The following is a 16,075-nucleotide window of genomic DNA, read 5'->3' as shown; positions in this document are numbered from 1 at the left end:
TGTTGAAAATAATTAAACATGCTTGAATTCATGTCTTTTTAGCCAATAAAATGTTTACATACTTTTTACTGATTTTTTTCAAAAAACAAAAAAAAGGAAAATAATAAAATGAGGTAGGCAGAAGTATTCAATAATAGAAGGTAGAACTCAGGCAAAAGAGCGGCGGGGGACATGAAATCTCAAGTGGCGATATTTGTCAAAAAGGAGGGGTCCCAATTTCTTCGAGATTGGACCATAGATTGAATAAATCGATTCTTCTTCTAGAAGCTCTCCTTAGTTTGCTGTACCACTGCGTCTGTATTCACCGAGCGGAGTAGGAAAAGGTGAAAAACTATATTTACACACACACACATTTATATACATACATATTTGTAAATAAAATATATAGAATTCTAATTTATATATTAAAAATATTTTTTATTAAACTCAGATAATAGTTTAATTTGAACAAGTTTGTGGAGTTGGTATCAGAAACAAAAAAGAGGTATCTCTCCATCAGTTCCTGACGTAAAGGGTCATCTTTATCGTCACTCTGTCCAACTCATATGAAATTGATCGCGTCCACGTAGTCTACGCCCACTTGTTTTGTGCGCGGTTCTTCTAGATGAGTTATCAATTTATATGTGATTGCTGATTTATTGTAAGATACTCCTCTTGTTCTTAATATATGACTTAATTATTGAATTGGATTTGATCCTAAATATAAGATCTATTTCTTATATGTATCAATTTTCTCTAAATTACTCTTATAGATACTCCCTCAACCATAATCAAAGTAGAAAAGAAAGAGGGGTATTAAGAGAAATAATTATAGTGTTTTAAGAAAAATATGTCACATTTCTTATAATTAACTAACTTATCTAACTTCCTTAATCTAATCAAATTAGTTAAATAAGTCTTATATTAAAGACCAGAAGAGTAATTATTAAAAAATTTCATAACAACTTAACATGTCATTGTGTTGAAACTTGCTGTGCTTGTTTTTGTGTCCTCCTACAACATAGCATAAATCCATGAATGTTAATATTAGTAAAAGAGACTATGGAGGTATTTGGTTTGCCAAAAAAAAAAAAGAAGAAGAAGTATTTTTATATTAGTCGAGATAAAATTTTTCTCCCATGATAAAATCATTTTTAAGATTATAGTTTTGTTTCTCTCCCAACATCTCCATGGCTAAGAGTCCTCATTATTGGAGTTGTGATTTTCAATAGTGAAATATATAGCCACTAGTGACGGCATTGCCCGCCATAGCTGGATGAGGTTTTTTATTCAAACCTAATATTAATATCTTTGTATGCGTGTATATATATCTAAATTGTAGTTAAAAAAAAAAAGCTAAAGTATACTTTTAATCTTTTAACTTTACATAATGTTTCATTTTAGTCCCTTAATTTTAAAAAGTAAACTTTTAGTCTTCTAACTCTAAAACTGTTAACAAAAAATAATGATATTGAGCTCTTGAATGCTGATAAAATATTACTAAATACTAACATATTAAGTTTAATATTCAAAATAATCATAACTGTTACAAAAAATATCATTTAAAACTAACAATTTTCAGATTAAATGACTAAAAGTATACTTTTTAAAATTAAAAGACCAAACTAAAATCTTACAGATCAAACGTGTATTTAGTCTAAAAAAAATGGTTGGGATTAGATTCAGTTCTATTCAACACAAATAATTAATTGGAGTGGTCGGCTTTTAACTTTAATTGGCAAGGAATGCAGGCTGAGTCAGAGAAATTTTTAGGTACTCCCAGCGTGCCAAATCATGTCAACTCTGTCCAATAAGAACCCTCCACCTCATATAATTTCAATTTTCAACCCACGAGCTTTGGAGTATCGTTATATTTGAGCATTCATCGGACACTATTCCTCTTCACTAATTCACATTCATGTGTTACGCTCATGCAAGTCAATATATCATTAAATTCCTGATTTAACTATAAATTCCTGATTACATTTTTTGTAACGCATTTTATAATCTAAAATTAAACCTGTAACTATACACAGTTATTGATGGAGTATGCCAAATTTAAAGAGTCATCTTCATGTTACCCTAAGGACAAACCATTTTGCCCCGCGTGACATAGTAAAAACCATTATTCCTTGTTAAAAATAAATTTTTATTCCCATAGACTAGAGGGAAAAAAAAATTAGGCTGAGTCAGTCACAGATTTAAAAATGATATTTTTATATGTTTTTAAGTGATATAATCTTGCTGATTTGCTTTCAATGCATAAATTCCATGTTCTTTTCCGAATCGATACTTATCGCAAGTTAAATGTTATTAAATGAAACTTGGCTCATTAATTGTACAGAATGACAGATTACAAAATAATATTAAATATCGTAGATATTACCGAACTGAATTTATATTTTGGATACACGCAAGGTGAAAGAAAATGACCAATATTATAGATGGGGATGTGCAAAACTATCTCTTATTAATAGAAGAACCAGCCGACAGTTAAATTTAATTTTAAATATAAAATATTATTTTACGTTATCTTTTAAATTTATAATTTATTGTTTAAAGTTGAGGGAATAGTTTATAGAATTGATGGAAAAATTTTTGTCCACATACTATATTCGGATTTAATACTCCTTCAATCCTAAATATAAAATCTTTATATACATTATAAAATAAATCTTATATTTAAAATCAGTAGAATAACTGTATTCAACATACATGCTCCAATCGCTGGCGGGTGACGCAGCTAAGCCGAGTTTCATAGCCGCAGTTGCGAGTGAACGGGGCACACCCATTATTTCTTGAACTTAAACCCTAATTCCCACTCGTCGGCTGTCACAAACAAGTCCACATATCATTGAATGTGATCCCCAGATAGTCCATGAGACACGTCATGTGTGTTCTCGGGACAAGGGCCTCAAAGCTATCCCCTACTTACTACTCCCTCCGTTCTTTATTATAAGAGACATTTGATGTTTATGGCATGTTCCTATATATAAGAGATATTTAAAAGTTGTCTCTATTTTTTTGTGTTAATTTTCTATTTTACCCATATTTATTGCCTCCAACTCACACTCTCTCTCCTTCCCACTTCTCTTTCTTTCAATAATTTACCATTGTTCTCTCTCATGCTCTCTCTCCTTATTAATGAGGGCATTTTTGAAAAAAAAAATATACTTTTTATATATTAATTGTTCTTAACTAATTTTAACTGTTTTTTTAATTAACGTAATTCGGTTATTCGTCTCTTATAATAAGAAACGGAGGAAGTAGCAGTTAACCAGTCACTATGACTTCTAATAATGGAGTCTTTTTTGTTTTTTTTTTCAATGAGATTACAATCTTATTCCAACAATAGACACCAAGTTTATGTTTGGTGTGATAGAATTGAAGGAAAGAAAATTAATAAGTTGGATTTAAAAATTTTGAAAAATGAGCTTATGAAATTTTGATAAAAAAATGTAAAATAAAAAAATTAATTTTAAATTTTTATTCACCTCACTTTTTAATTTTTTTAAAATTAAACTCATTAAAATATTTTCTCCCATTTATTTCTCCTATAGCAAATATATTTTTAAGACCAGTTTGAAATAACTTATAAGTAGTTTTTCAATCGATCGTTATTTGTTGAAGTGAGTATATAAGAAGAGTTTTATCTTAATTTACATAAAAGTATTTATAAGTGATTGGAATGCAAACTAAATAACTCTTTCTAGTTTGGGTTTGCTGAACGCATTAACCAAAGCGCCTTGGGGTTGTTGTAATAGCCCCACGTCAGGGACAACATGAAACATTGTCGTGTATATAGCTGCTGAGGATACAATTAGATGCTCGGATGTGCTTAAAATTCCATTTATTTTTTTCATTTTAACCCCTTTTCATTGCATGTTTTTGCTTTTATTTTCTCTCTTTTAGAAGACTTCCCCTCATTTTTCGCACTTCTTATTCTTTATCATTTTTTCCACTCATTTTCCCTCTTAATCATCCTCTCCATAAATAATAATATATTAAAAAATATTTTTTATGCATTTACTGTTTAGAATCAATTTTAATTAATTTTTTATTTGTATAATTCTGTTATTTATGTCTTATATATGGGATTACAGAAAATATGTTCTAAGTGGCTTCCCGGGCGAGATAAGCCAAACTTGATGAAGGGCAGGCGATCTGCCATAGACATTACAAGATTCAAGCACCAAAGTTCTCAACTCAACTGAACCAAAATGGAATCCTTTTTTTGGTTACAGAAATGGAATCCTTTTGCCATCACGTCATGGTGCTTAGTAAGATGAATTTTAATACTCTCTCTTCCTTATCTTAAATATAACACACTTCCAATTATGCCATGTATTTTAAGGAAAAAAATCTGTTATATTTGTAAATCGTGAAAAGAACAAAAAAACCAATCATTCGTCTTTATCTTGATGAATCCAAAATTAAATTTCATTACTATCAAAGGCAGAATTAAATTTCATTACTATCAAAAACAAAATTAAATTTCATTAAGTATAAAGCTAATAAATCCAACCAATCAAAACATGATTACTGGACGAATAATCATTAAATAATTTAATGGTAAAGTCCCATCACCAGGAAAATGTTTTTCATGTAAAAAAAATCTCATTGCTCCATGATACATCATATTGTGGACCAAGACAATGTTCTGAAAAATACCATGTATTTAAAATCTTAGGGAGTATTTTTGTAAGTCCGACACAATGCTGTTCATTTTCTAAACCAAATAAAAATTTTACAAAACTCAGTAAATCAAAAGCACACATGTAAGCTGAATTACAAATCAATTTATTTGTTTTATAAATTTTTTATTAACATATTTTTGATGCACGTAAAAAGAGTTCAATTGAATAAAAAATTTATATTCATGATATCCAAACACCTTTTTGCCCTCCCAGAACCGGTAGAGACCATTCAATTCTAGAAGCTCACCATTTTCACTTTTATTGTTTAAAAATACACAGAAGGAGGGGAAGGCCGCGGCTTCTTAAAGAGACGAATAGTGAAGGCCTGTGCACATCATCGGCCCTGTCTGCACCCCACGATCATTCTCCGTTCCTCTTCTTCTCGAGTTTCACCCGCAAAATCTGAACTTGTCCACCTTCAAAAACATGGGCTCTGAGAGTCTCCCTCTCCACATATTCCTCTTCCCCTTCCTTGCCCATGGCCACGTAATTCCTACCATTGACATGGCCAAATTATTTGCAGCAAGAGGGGTTCAGGCCACCATTATCACCACTCCACTCAACGCTCCTATTATTTCCAAATCACTTCCATCTCTCAATACTTTGATCAAAGTCCAGACCATCGATTTCCCTTGTGAACAGGTTGGTTTCCCTCGGGGCTGCGAGAATATGAACTCAGTCCCTTCCCCAGATTTGATCCTTACATTCTTCGAGGCCACTACTCTGCTTCAAGAGCCACTGGAGCAAGTGTTGCAGCAGTCCCTTCCTGACTGTCTCGTCGCTGATATGTTCTTCCCATGGGCCACTGATTCTGCAGCCAAGTTTGGGATTCCTACAATATTGTTTCACGGCACTGGTTTCTTCTCCTTGTGTGCTTCCGAATGTCTCAGACTCTACAGGCCTTACGACCATGTTTCTTCAGATTCAGAGCCATTTGTTATTCCTAATCTTCCTGGTGAAATCACGATGACGAGGTCGCAGGTGCCAGATTTTCTCAAATATAATGAAGACACCATAGTGAGCAGACTGTTGTTTGCTTCCAAGGAAGCGGAGCTTACGAGCTATGGGGTGGTTGTCAACAGCTTCTACGAACTGGAGAAGGACTATGCCGATCATTACAGGAATGTCCTCGGAAGAAAATCTTGGCATATCGGCCCGCTTTCTCTCCACGACCGGAAAACAGAGGAAAAATCAGCAACACAGGAACACGAATGCTTCAAGTGGCTTGACGCGAAGAAACCCAACTCTGTCGTTTACGTCTGCTTTGGAAGTGTGACGAACTTCCCAGAATCCCAGCTCAGAGAAATCGCAATGGGTCTAGAAGCTTCAGGCCAACAATTCATCTGGGTAGTGAGAAAACCCCAGAAAGGCGAACAACAGCAAGGAGAACAATGGCTGCCTGATGAAGGATACGAGGAAAGATTGGAAGGTAGGGGCCTGATCATAAGAGGATGGGCACCACAAGTGAAGATTCTTGAGCACAAAGCAATCGGAGCGTTTGTGACACACTGTGGTTGGAATTCAACATTGGAATCAGTGTGTGGGGGGGTGCCAATGGTGACATGGCCTGTGTTTGCAGAGCAATTTTACAATGAGAAATTGGTCACTGAGGTACTTAAAATTGGTGTACCTGTGGGAGTTACAAAATGGATGAGGGTGACGGGAGATAGTATCAAACGGGATGCTATAGAGAAAGCCGTGAAGAGAGCGATGGAAGGGGAAGAAGCAGAGGAACTCAGAAACAGAGCAAAGTTGCTGGCTCTGAAAGCAAGAAAGGCAGTGGAAAAGGGCGGTTCATCCTACTCAGATTTGAATTCTCTAATTCAGGACTTGAGCCGGCGTCGCTGTCCCCCTGAAGAAATCAAATATTAGAATGTTAGATGCAAATGTTGAAGTGTTTCTATTTGGCATTGTTTTGTTTCCCTTCCCATTCTAGTAGATCGCTGCTTTCCCAGCTCTTCTTTGTATTCGTAGCGAACTGGGTTTAGGTTTTGGTACGCAGATAAGCGGGGCCAGCTTCAATGCTCCTTACGGAAACTTTGTAGTGTGTGCACTTTGCATCTCTTTTGCCCTTGAATTTCGCAATGCTTTGTTGTTTATGTTGGCCAGTATCTTCACCATAGAATTATTCCTTCACATCCTACATAATAAAAGTTCATTTTTCATTGATGAAATAAACCTCATTATATTACAAAAGCTACAAATTTAATACTACGCTCGATCCTAAAATTAGTTGACTAATTTAAAAAGATTAAAAAAATAAGTTAAATTAGTTATTTGTAATAAATAAGTATTATTTTCTCTAAAATATCCTTATTAATCAACTATATTGATTAGAACTACTATTGTTGGAAAGATTATCTTGAAAAAAAATATATAAATATGAGAAACAAAATGAATTAGGATGTTATATTTAGGATTAAAATAAAAATCAAACAAAATCTTATATTAAAGATAAGATATTCACCAGAATTCCTATATCCGTTGCAGAAATTGGAATTGTCAAGGACAAACTGAAGTGGCAGATAAAATGTGAACATGCGAGGTTCAGACCAGAGCAATATACAAAGAAGGGTATATTCTTTCAAATATACCTTTTTCTGCTAAGAGAGTAAATAAGAGAGAATGAACGAGATAGGCATAAGAGATAATAGCTTAGTTATAATTAGAGATAAAATCGGAACAAAATAAATTTTCAGCCAAATACAAAGTGAAATTTATGAAAAAGGTCGGTCTTATCTTAAAAAATTGTAATTTACTCCTAATAAGTCATTTTCAATATTTTTCATCAAAACTAAAAAAAAATCTTAAATCTTACTAATTATGTACCAAATTTTAATAAATTTTCAATTTTACTCATATTAATATGTATTTTACCTCATGAGTATAAAGTCTATTCAATCATAAATGTAGTCAAATCTCACGCTTATATGAAAAGTTTAATAACGTGACTAATAAATAGTATAAAAAGATTTTTTTTCCTCCTAGGATTAGAAAAGTATACATAAGAAGGATGGACGTACAGCTTTGAGAAAAAAAGAAAGCAATGGAGATTTTGTTCTCAAAACTGTAATCAAACTCAGGCGAATGGAGATCGCGTAGTTTTTCGACTTTTTCTAATAAAGAATTAGTTCATGAATTATTAACTGATGATTAACTTTAGTCAAAATCATCATTATGATTACTGTCACTCAATATGACGCCATATCAATAATTGTAACTATATACCACCTCTTATTCTTATAGTTTGATTTTTAATTTGTTAAATATAAGAACCTCAATCTACTTTGTTTCTCATATTTATTTTTTTAAAAATAATTTTTGTAATAGTTACACATGTTAAATGTTCCATCAAATAATAGTTCTAACTAATATATATAATTAATAAGAATATTTTAGGAAAGACACTACCTATTTATTAAAAATAACTAACTTAATAAATTTTTTTAATTTACTCAAATTAGTCACATAACTCTTATATTGAGGACCGCAGCTAATATAATAGAAGTTACTACTATAATTTCGATGGCTAAAAAAACTGTACGGTTCTCAACTCCAATTGCGAAACTTAAATCCTTTGTAAAAAGGGGCAACTTTAATAACAAAAATCATGTTTTTTCTAATTTAAATTAATTTAACTCTTTTAATATTTTTCTATCAATAAAATTTACTTTTAAAATACACTCTACCATTATTAGATCAAAATCGGAAAATTTCTTCTAATGTAAATTTTCTATCCATGAAAACCAAACATTAACATTACGTGGAAAAAAAGAATTATAACCATCGCTGATTGTTGAAAAGGAGTACTAATCTAAAAAATAATTACAAGATAGAATGAGAAATAGGATAAAATTTGACTAAAATATTAAAAAGTTAGGAGTGACTTCATGAAAACTGAGGACAATCACGTAAGAAATGAAAGAATCCAATTGAATAAAACGCAACGACGTTCATGGCAGAAAGGTAGACCTTTCTGCCCTACTCCCAGAGGGAGTAATGGCCATTTATTTCTGGCAGCTCACATCAAAATTCTTCCTTGGCATTTCCGTGGGGAATGCGCCTCAGTAGTCAAGGTCAAGGCCACGCCTGTTTATGAGTATTTGAAGAGACAAACACCGCAAACGGGCACATCATCGGGCCTGCCTGCACACAAAAAAACAAATTCCTCTTACTCGTCCTCTTGAATTTCACCTGCAAGATCTGAACTTTCATCCCTGAAAAATATGGGTTCTGAGAATCGTCCTCTTCACATAATCCTCTTTCCCTTCCTTGCCCATGGCCACATAATTCCTGCCATTAGCATTGCCAATTTATTTGCAGCCAGAGGAGTTAAGGTCACCATTGTCACCACTCCTCTCAACGCTCCTATTATTTCCGAATCACTTCCATCCTTCAATTCTCCCATTCATATCCAAACCATCGATTTCCCTTGTGAGCAGGTTGGTTTCCCTCAAGGCTGCGAGAGTATGAACTCAATCCCTTCTCCAGATTTGATGCGCGCATTCTTCGAAGCCACTACTCTGCTTCAAGAGCCACTGGAGCAAGTGTTGCAGCAGTCCCTTCCTGACTGTCTCGTCGCTGATATGTTCTTCCCATGGGCCACTGATTCTGCAGCCAAGTTTGGGATTCCTGCCATCGTGTTTCACGGTACTGGTCTCTTCGCCTTGTGTGCTTCCGAATGTCTCAGACTCTACAGGCCTCACGACCATGTTTCTTCAGATTCAGAGCCATTCGTCATTCCTAATCTTCCTGGTGAAATCACGATGACGAGGTCGCAGGTGCCAGATTTTCTCAAATATAATGAAGACACCATAGTGAGCAGACTGTTGTTTGCTTCCAAGGAAGCGGAGCTTACGTGCTACGGGGTGGTTGTCAACAGCTTCTACGAACTGGAGAAGGACTATGCCGATCATTACAGGAATGTCCTCGGAAGAAAATCTTGGCATATCGGCCCGCTTTCTCTCCGCGACCGGAAAACAGAGGAAAAATCAGCAACACAGGAACACGAATGCTTCAAGTGGCTTGACGCGAAGAAACCCAACTCTGTCGTTTACGTCTGCTTTGGAAGTGTGACGAACTTCCCAGAATCCCAGCTCAGACAAATCGCAATGGGTATGGAAGCTTCAGGCCAACAATTCATCTGGGTCGTGAGAAAACCCAAGAAAGACGAACAACAGCAAGAAGAACGATGGCTGCCTGATGCAGGATACGAGAAAAGAGTGGAAGGTAGAGGGCTGATCATAAGAGGATGGGCACCACAAGGGAAGATTCTTGAGCACAAAGCAATCGGAGCTTTTGTGACCCACTGTGGTTGGAACTCAACAATGGAATCAGTGTGTGGAGGAGTTCCAATGGTGACATGGCCTGTGTATGCAGAGCAATTTTACAATGAGAAGTTGGTGACTGAGGTACTTAAAATTGGTGTGCCTGTAGGGGTCACAAAATGGGTGAGAGTGACGGGAGATAGTATGAAATGGGATGCCATAGAGAGAGCTGTGAAGAGAGTCATGGAAGGGGAAGAAGCAGAAGAACTGAGGGACAGAGCAAAGTTGCTGGCTCTGAAAGCAAGAAAGGCAGTGGAAGAAGGAGGTTCATCCTATTCCGATTTAAATTCTCTTATCCAGGACTTGAGCGTCCGTCGCCGCCCACCTGAAGAAGTCAAGTATTAAAATGCACTTGTGGTGTTCACTTTTGTGTCTGAATCTCTTTCTGTTCACTTCTCATCTTTTCTGTGAGAAACAAGCAGACGGTATCGAAACTCTCTACAGTGTCTATGAAATTCGAATGTAATTGTGAATTTTTGTTGCCGTGTCCTTTGCATCTTGTTTGTCGTACAATGTCGTGATATTTCGTTGTCTCAGTAAGTCAGTAGGTTGGCTTCTTTATTGTTTTATCGCGTGTTGGCCAAACCCACGCTGTGGACCGGGGCCTTTTGGGTCTTTGTCTTTTTTAGACCGAATTACTGGATGGAAGATATTTATGATAAGGACCGGATGAGTATATCTTTTAATATTAAATATTAATTTCTTTTTCGAAAGATGGGCCGGTATTTGACATGGAGCTTAACCCACCTGGGCCTTAGGCTTAAGCCCATTATGAGCAATCTAGAGAGACATAAAAGACTGGCCGCGTGTAAATTACTTGTTATTATGGAAAGACTGTTCTAATTTTTTTTTTCCCCAAATAGAATGACCCAAAGCCCAAAGAAATGAGAATGGACATTAAAACAGCAAATGAGATGTGGAGTTGAACAAGGAGGAAAATTGTGAACGGCTAGGTGTACCAGTTACAATACCACCCGCTATATTTGGATAAGATTTCAAACCTGAGCGGCTGAGCCTTATGTTGACACGTTGTGAGCATACGTGTCTAATATTTTCATATCCTCTGAAACAAATTCTTTGAATATGCCCAATTTCGACGGACATATTGCACACAAAACAACATAAAAAGATATGGTAACCAAAAATAAGAAAACATTAAAATACATTTGAGCGAAGAATTAAAAATAAGAAATTGGGATTGGGATTGATATTGAAAAAATTTATTAAAAGAGTATTTAGTATATACTATAAATATCAATACAATAATTTAATTTTACTATAAAATGAGAGGAAGTGGTATTACTCAATTCACCTTCATAGGTGTTTCTAATCTAATATGACAAGCAATCACGCATCCTAAATAATTTTTTAATAATTTTTTTTAATTGTAATCTCAATTCCTATCTTTCCTTTTCAATGCTTTATAACAAACGAGACCTAAGAATGCCAAGCTAGTAAAAATTAAGAAAAGCATAACTCATTGAACTGTAGAAAAGGTTACATTACATGAATTGAATCTTGAGAATGTCACAACTTAAAAGATGCTTTTACACGGTATCCATAAAATTCCATTTTTATCATGATAAAATAATGCATTCTTAAAAAACTATTGTGAGTGGCTATAATTTAACGAATAAAACTTAGACTCATTCTTTTGTATTAATTATTATCAATTTTTCAATAAAATATCAATAATTTAATTTTACTATAAAATAAGAAGAGATGGTATTACTCAATCCCACTTTCACAGGTTTTTTTAATCTCATGTGAAAAGTAATTACTCATGCTAAATATTTTTTAAATAATTTTTTTAATTGCAATCCCAGTCTTGATCTTTTCTTTTCAATGCTTCATAACAAACGAGACCTAAGAATGCCGAGCTAATATTATTGTCACGCATCTTGTTAAAAACAAAGCAGTGAGGCAGAAAATCTTCTAGAAAATAAAAGTTGGCATATGAGACGTGAAAACAGCATATAATAAAACAAAAGTTTATCTCCTAATGGCGAACTAAATCAGCTCTTGTCTTTTTCCCTTCATTTTTGTGAGATTGAAGTTTATTCTAATATCATTAAGTTACCATTCATAAATTACAAAAACAAAAGTTTTTTGAAACATTTGATTGGGAATCCAAAAAAGTAAGAAAAGGGTAACTCATTGAATTGTAGAAAAGGTTACATTACATGAATTGAATCTTGAGAATGTCACAACTCAAAAGATGCCTTTACACGGTATCCATAAAATTCCATTTTTATCATGATAAAATAATGTATTCTTAAAACACTATTGTAAGTGGCTATAATTTAACGAATAAAACTTAGATTCATTCTTTTGTACTCCTTCAGTCATTAATATAAGATCTATTTAACTAATTTGATTATATTAAGGAAGTTAAATAAGTTAGTTGATTATAAGAAATGTGACACGTTTTTCTTAAAACACCATAATCATCTTTCTTAATACCCCATCTCCCTCTTCTACTTGATTATGGTTGAGAGAATATACATATGGGTAATTTAGAGAAAATTGATAAATATAAGAAATAGGTCTTATATTTAGGACCAAAATCAACTCAGCAATTGGATCCTATATTAAGGACCGGAGGAGTATTAATTATTATCAATTTTTCAATAAAATATCAATAATTAATTTTACTATAAAATATAATTATAGTTCATTAAAACTAAATAAATAATGAAATAAGAAAAAACTTTATTATTGAAATCTGATTAAAGGAATTGGTTATAATGGATATAATAGAATGGACACGAGTCTTCTCACAAGTTAATTTAGTTGGTAACCTGTTCTAAACTCTGATGGTTAAAAGTTTGTGTATGGAAGCTACTCAGATTTTCCAAAATTGGAATCAAAAGGCCATCAGCTTTATAGATTTTTTTTTGTTTTTTTCAATAAACAGCACAATAAACCCACCGACCAATGTGGAGGACACAGTGCCTGTTTAATTAGAATCTTACGTGAAAGTGATGGCTAAGACGAAAGCGACAGAGCAATGGTGAGGGAATTTGGGAGAATGTAAGCTACCTCCAAGAAATGTGAACACGCATAGTGAAGAATTTTTGGTTCTATTGATAGTAATTTCTGAAGCCATTCACGGAAATCCATTTGTTTCAACCTGTGCCTCAGATCATGGCAACAAGTGCCGTGTTCAACCTGCATTCTTTACTCCATAGAGGGCTCATAAGCATACACAGATTACTGCTTCGAGTGAATGAATGAATGGTGGCATTTTCATTGCTTTCTATTTATATTCTGCTCGCTGCACTTGACTATTCTCTGGTGGAGGTGGAATTTTGTCTTTGCGGCCCTAGATGAGGATAAGCTCAGATCATATAGCTCATATGAGATAAGGCTTCTGTTAGTCAAAAGAAGCAACGGAAGGGTATCTAATTGTTCAAAGAACGATGTTATTTGCAGGTCTGGGGCTGTTTAACTTCATAAGAACTCCAAAATTACAGCACACTAGGTGTTTGATGATTTGATCCATTGAATTGCATAGTATACTGTCCTTATGGATTTAGGCATACACGGGTCAACAGAAAAAAAAAGTGTCTGTTTAATTGTATAAAGAGCAGTTCTATTTGCACATCTATCATTGTATACTGACTAACTCGCCTCTTGTACCTCACCAAGCTCACGAGGACTGCATAATGATATATTGCACCTAATGTGTTTGTCGATCTGATCCATTGAATCAAGCTTAGCATATAGCGCGCTGGCATCTGTCAAGTGGTACTAGTTGCAGTGGAGCAAAAGTGCGCTTGGATTTGGCACAGTTCGAAGCAATAAAGAGCTCTGTGGATGGGGCACGTTTGTGGTGAGTTGAGTGTGGGGAAAAAGTGCAAATCCACCAAGGAATCAATGATATATTCCGAATTCCAAAGGAGAGGAACATGGCAGAGTCGTACTGGTTTGGCTTTTATCTCTTGCAATCTCTTCGCATATCTAATGAGAAGATTCACTGGTGGTGCCTCTGTTGATTATACCCATGGCCTAGCTAGATAGCTACGTCAACCCGTGAGTTCCAAAATTAATCTCGCTCACTTTGAACTCGGCCATGATTGTTTGCCCTGTGGAAGAATATAATTATGGGAGAGATTTTAGGTAGACTTGTTAGAAGTTATGCATCCCAAACCAGTTATGAGAAATAAAAAAAGTGTACAGTTCATATACTTGCATGCTCATAAGTTGTTAAGTCAGTTTATATATTCTTTGATACATCAGGTCCACGTAAAATGTTTGTTTGAACAAAAATGAAAATAACGCGACAGTCGAATGATATGACATCTACGGCTCTTTATAGATCACCCGGATCTTTTTGAAAGAGATGATAGATTGGGTTCGTATTTTCCTCTGCTTTTTAGCATGGGCGGACAATTTGTAACAGTAGAGATATCTTTGTTCCTTTCATTTTCTTCTCAGACGCAATAATAGAGATGAGCAAGAAAGTTGATAAGATCGGAAAATCAGTCATAGGGAACACTCTAATCCATTAAAGAATGGTACCTGATAACAGGAATAGTTGATAAAGTGTTACGTCTCTGGGCCTCTATATTCCTTTTTTTCACTTCTTTTTTATCCCCTTCATACAAATTGGTAGTTATTATGGAATCTGTTGTCGTCATTCATGACACAACCACAAATCATGATGGGAAAATAACCTTAAGCAGGAAACAGAAATAGACTTAAACTGAAGATCTTAGGTAACTACAAGATCTGTAATTCTCTTCTCAATGTTACCAAATGAAATTTAACTGTACTAGTGTACTGATGTGATGCTCCCCCTGCAATGATGAGATCTAGGTTGATGCTGGTAAAGGAAGAATCACTTTTGCCAAATTGGTATCTCATCAACACTTTTTTTTTTTCCTTAAATAGAAAACAGAACGGTTAGGTTTTCAGATAATAGGTAAGAAGCTAAGCATGATACGGATCAGAATTTTAAGCTTGAAGATTGTTATGCGAATTACCATAAAAATTTTGCCTATGCATCTCTGCACTAGAAGGGAAACGGACATCTTTTTAACAGCAGCATATGGAACAGTCAGATTGCCAGTTCTAATGTTATTAGTATCTAGAAGATCGAGCTCGGAAAAAAACTTGTAGAGAAAAAGTTGGGGGAGAAACAACAGAGCTGAGAGAAGAATGCCGCCAATACATTTGCGGGTCATTGAGATTGTTCCATAATTGGCCTGCAGGTAGCTTGTTAGGCTGCGCATGGCATGGGAATAGTTCTGTGTTTGGTTGTTCTGTTTTTAACTCTTGTGATGAACTGATGACCTTGTCCCTATTTATTTCTTCTTTCTTCTTTTTTTTTTTTGGGACTGAAGACCTTGTCCCTGTTTGGAAGGTATCGGAACAGTATGACTTACAGTACTTAGCCCATGCACCGTTCGAGGCCTATGTGATCTATAATTGGTTTTAACATGGGATCTACATCTTTTTCTATTGAATTATAGTTCAAATTTTATCCCAACAAAACTTAATGCCGTGTTGTGTCATTTGATTAACATGAAAAGTGGGACAACCATCCCAGCTAGATACTATCTTGAGTCTTTAATATAAGAATTCGTTTGATTTTTATTTTTGTTCTAAATATAATACCCCAATTCATTTTATTTCTCATGTTTATTCCCCTTTTTTAAGGTAATCTTTGTAATAATAGTAGTTCTAACCAATACACTTGGTTAGTAAAAATATTTTAATAAAGATAAGACTTATTTATTACAAATAACTAACTTAATTAGTTCACTTAATCTACTCAAATTAGTCTACTAACTCTTATATTAAAGATAGAAGATAGTATAAGTTAACAAGTAAATAATAGGATTGACAATTTGTGTAGCATATGTCTGCTTAGTTTAGATGTTGTTTAGTCTGCTGTTTTGTTTTTTCATCTTTAAGCTTATGCTTGTTGCTGGATGTTGTACAGTTTTAAATATAGTTTCAAAAATTTGTGTTTGAAATTTTTAATTAATAAGAGTAGAAAATATTTTTTCGACAGAAATGATGGTAAAGAGATATTTTACTTTAGATTACATATGAATTAAAAAT

The 16,075-nt window shown here is 34.3% G+C and overlaps 2 protein-coding genes across 2 annotated transcripts; both read left to right on the top strand.

The window, feature by feature from the left end:
- The first annotated feature begins 5,035 nt into the window (after positions 1-5,035).
- LOC114723805 (scopoletin glucosyltransferase) lies at positions 5,036-6,813 on the top strand. The gene has a single exon (XM_028910044.1). It carries the CDS (start codon positions 5,103-5,105, stop codon positions 6,546-6,548), a length of 1,446 nt encoding a protein of 481 aa, XP_028765877.1. The 5' UTR covers positions 5,036-5,102; the 3' UTR covers positions 6,549-6,813.
- Positions 6,814-8,663: 1,850 nt separating this feature from the next.
- Positions 8,664-10,665, top strand: LOC114723809 (scopoletin glucosyltransferase-like). Its single transcript, XM_028910049.1, has one exon. The coding sequence runs from the start codon at positions 8,903-8,905 to the stop codon at positions 10,346-10,348; it is 1,446 nt and encodes a 481-aa protein (XP_028765882.1). The 5' UTR covers positions 8,664-8,902; the 3' UTR covers positions 10,349-10,665.
- The last annotated feature ends 5,410 nt before the right edge of the window (positions 10,666-16,075 follow it).

The sequence above is a fragment of the Neltuma alba genome, unplaced genomic scaffold (genome assembly GCF_004799145.2).
Source record: "Neltuma alba isolate B1F8T4 unplaced genomic scaffold, ASM479914v2 tig00012154_pilon, whole genome shotgun sequence".
In the NCBI taxonomy this organism is placed as follows: domain Eukaryota; kingdom Viridiplantae; phylum Streptophyta; class Magnoliopsida; order Fabales; family Fabaceae; genus Neltuma; species Neltuma alba.
Note: the sequence above shows the minus strand (reverse complement) of the source record. Positions and strands in the feature narration are given on the sequence as shown.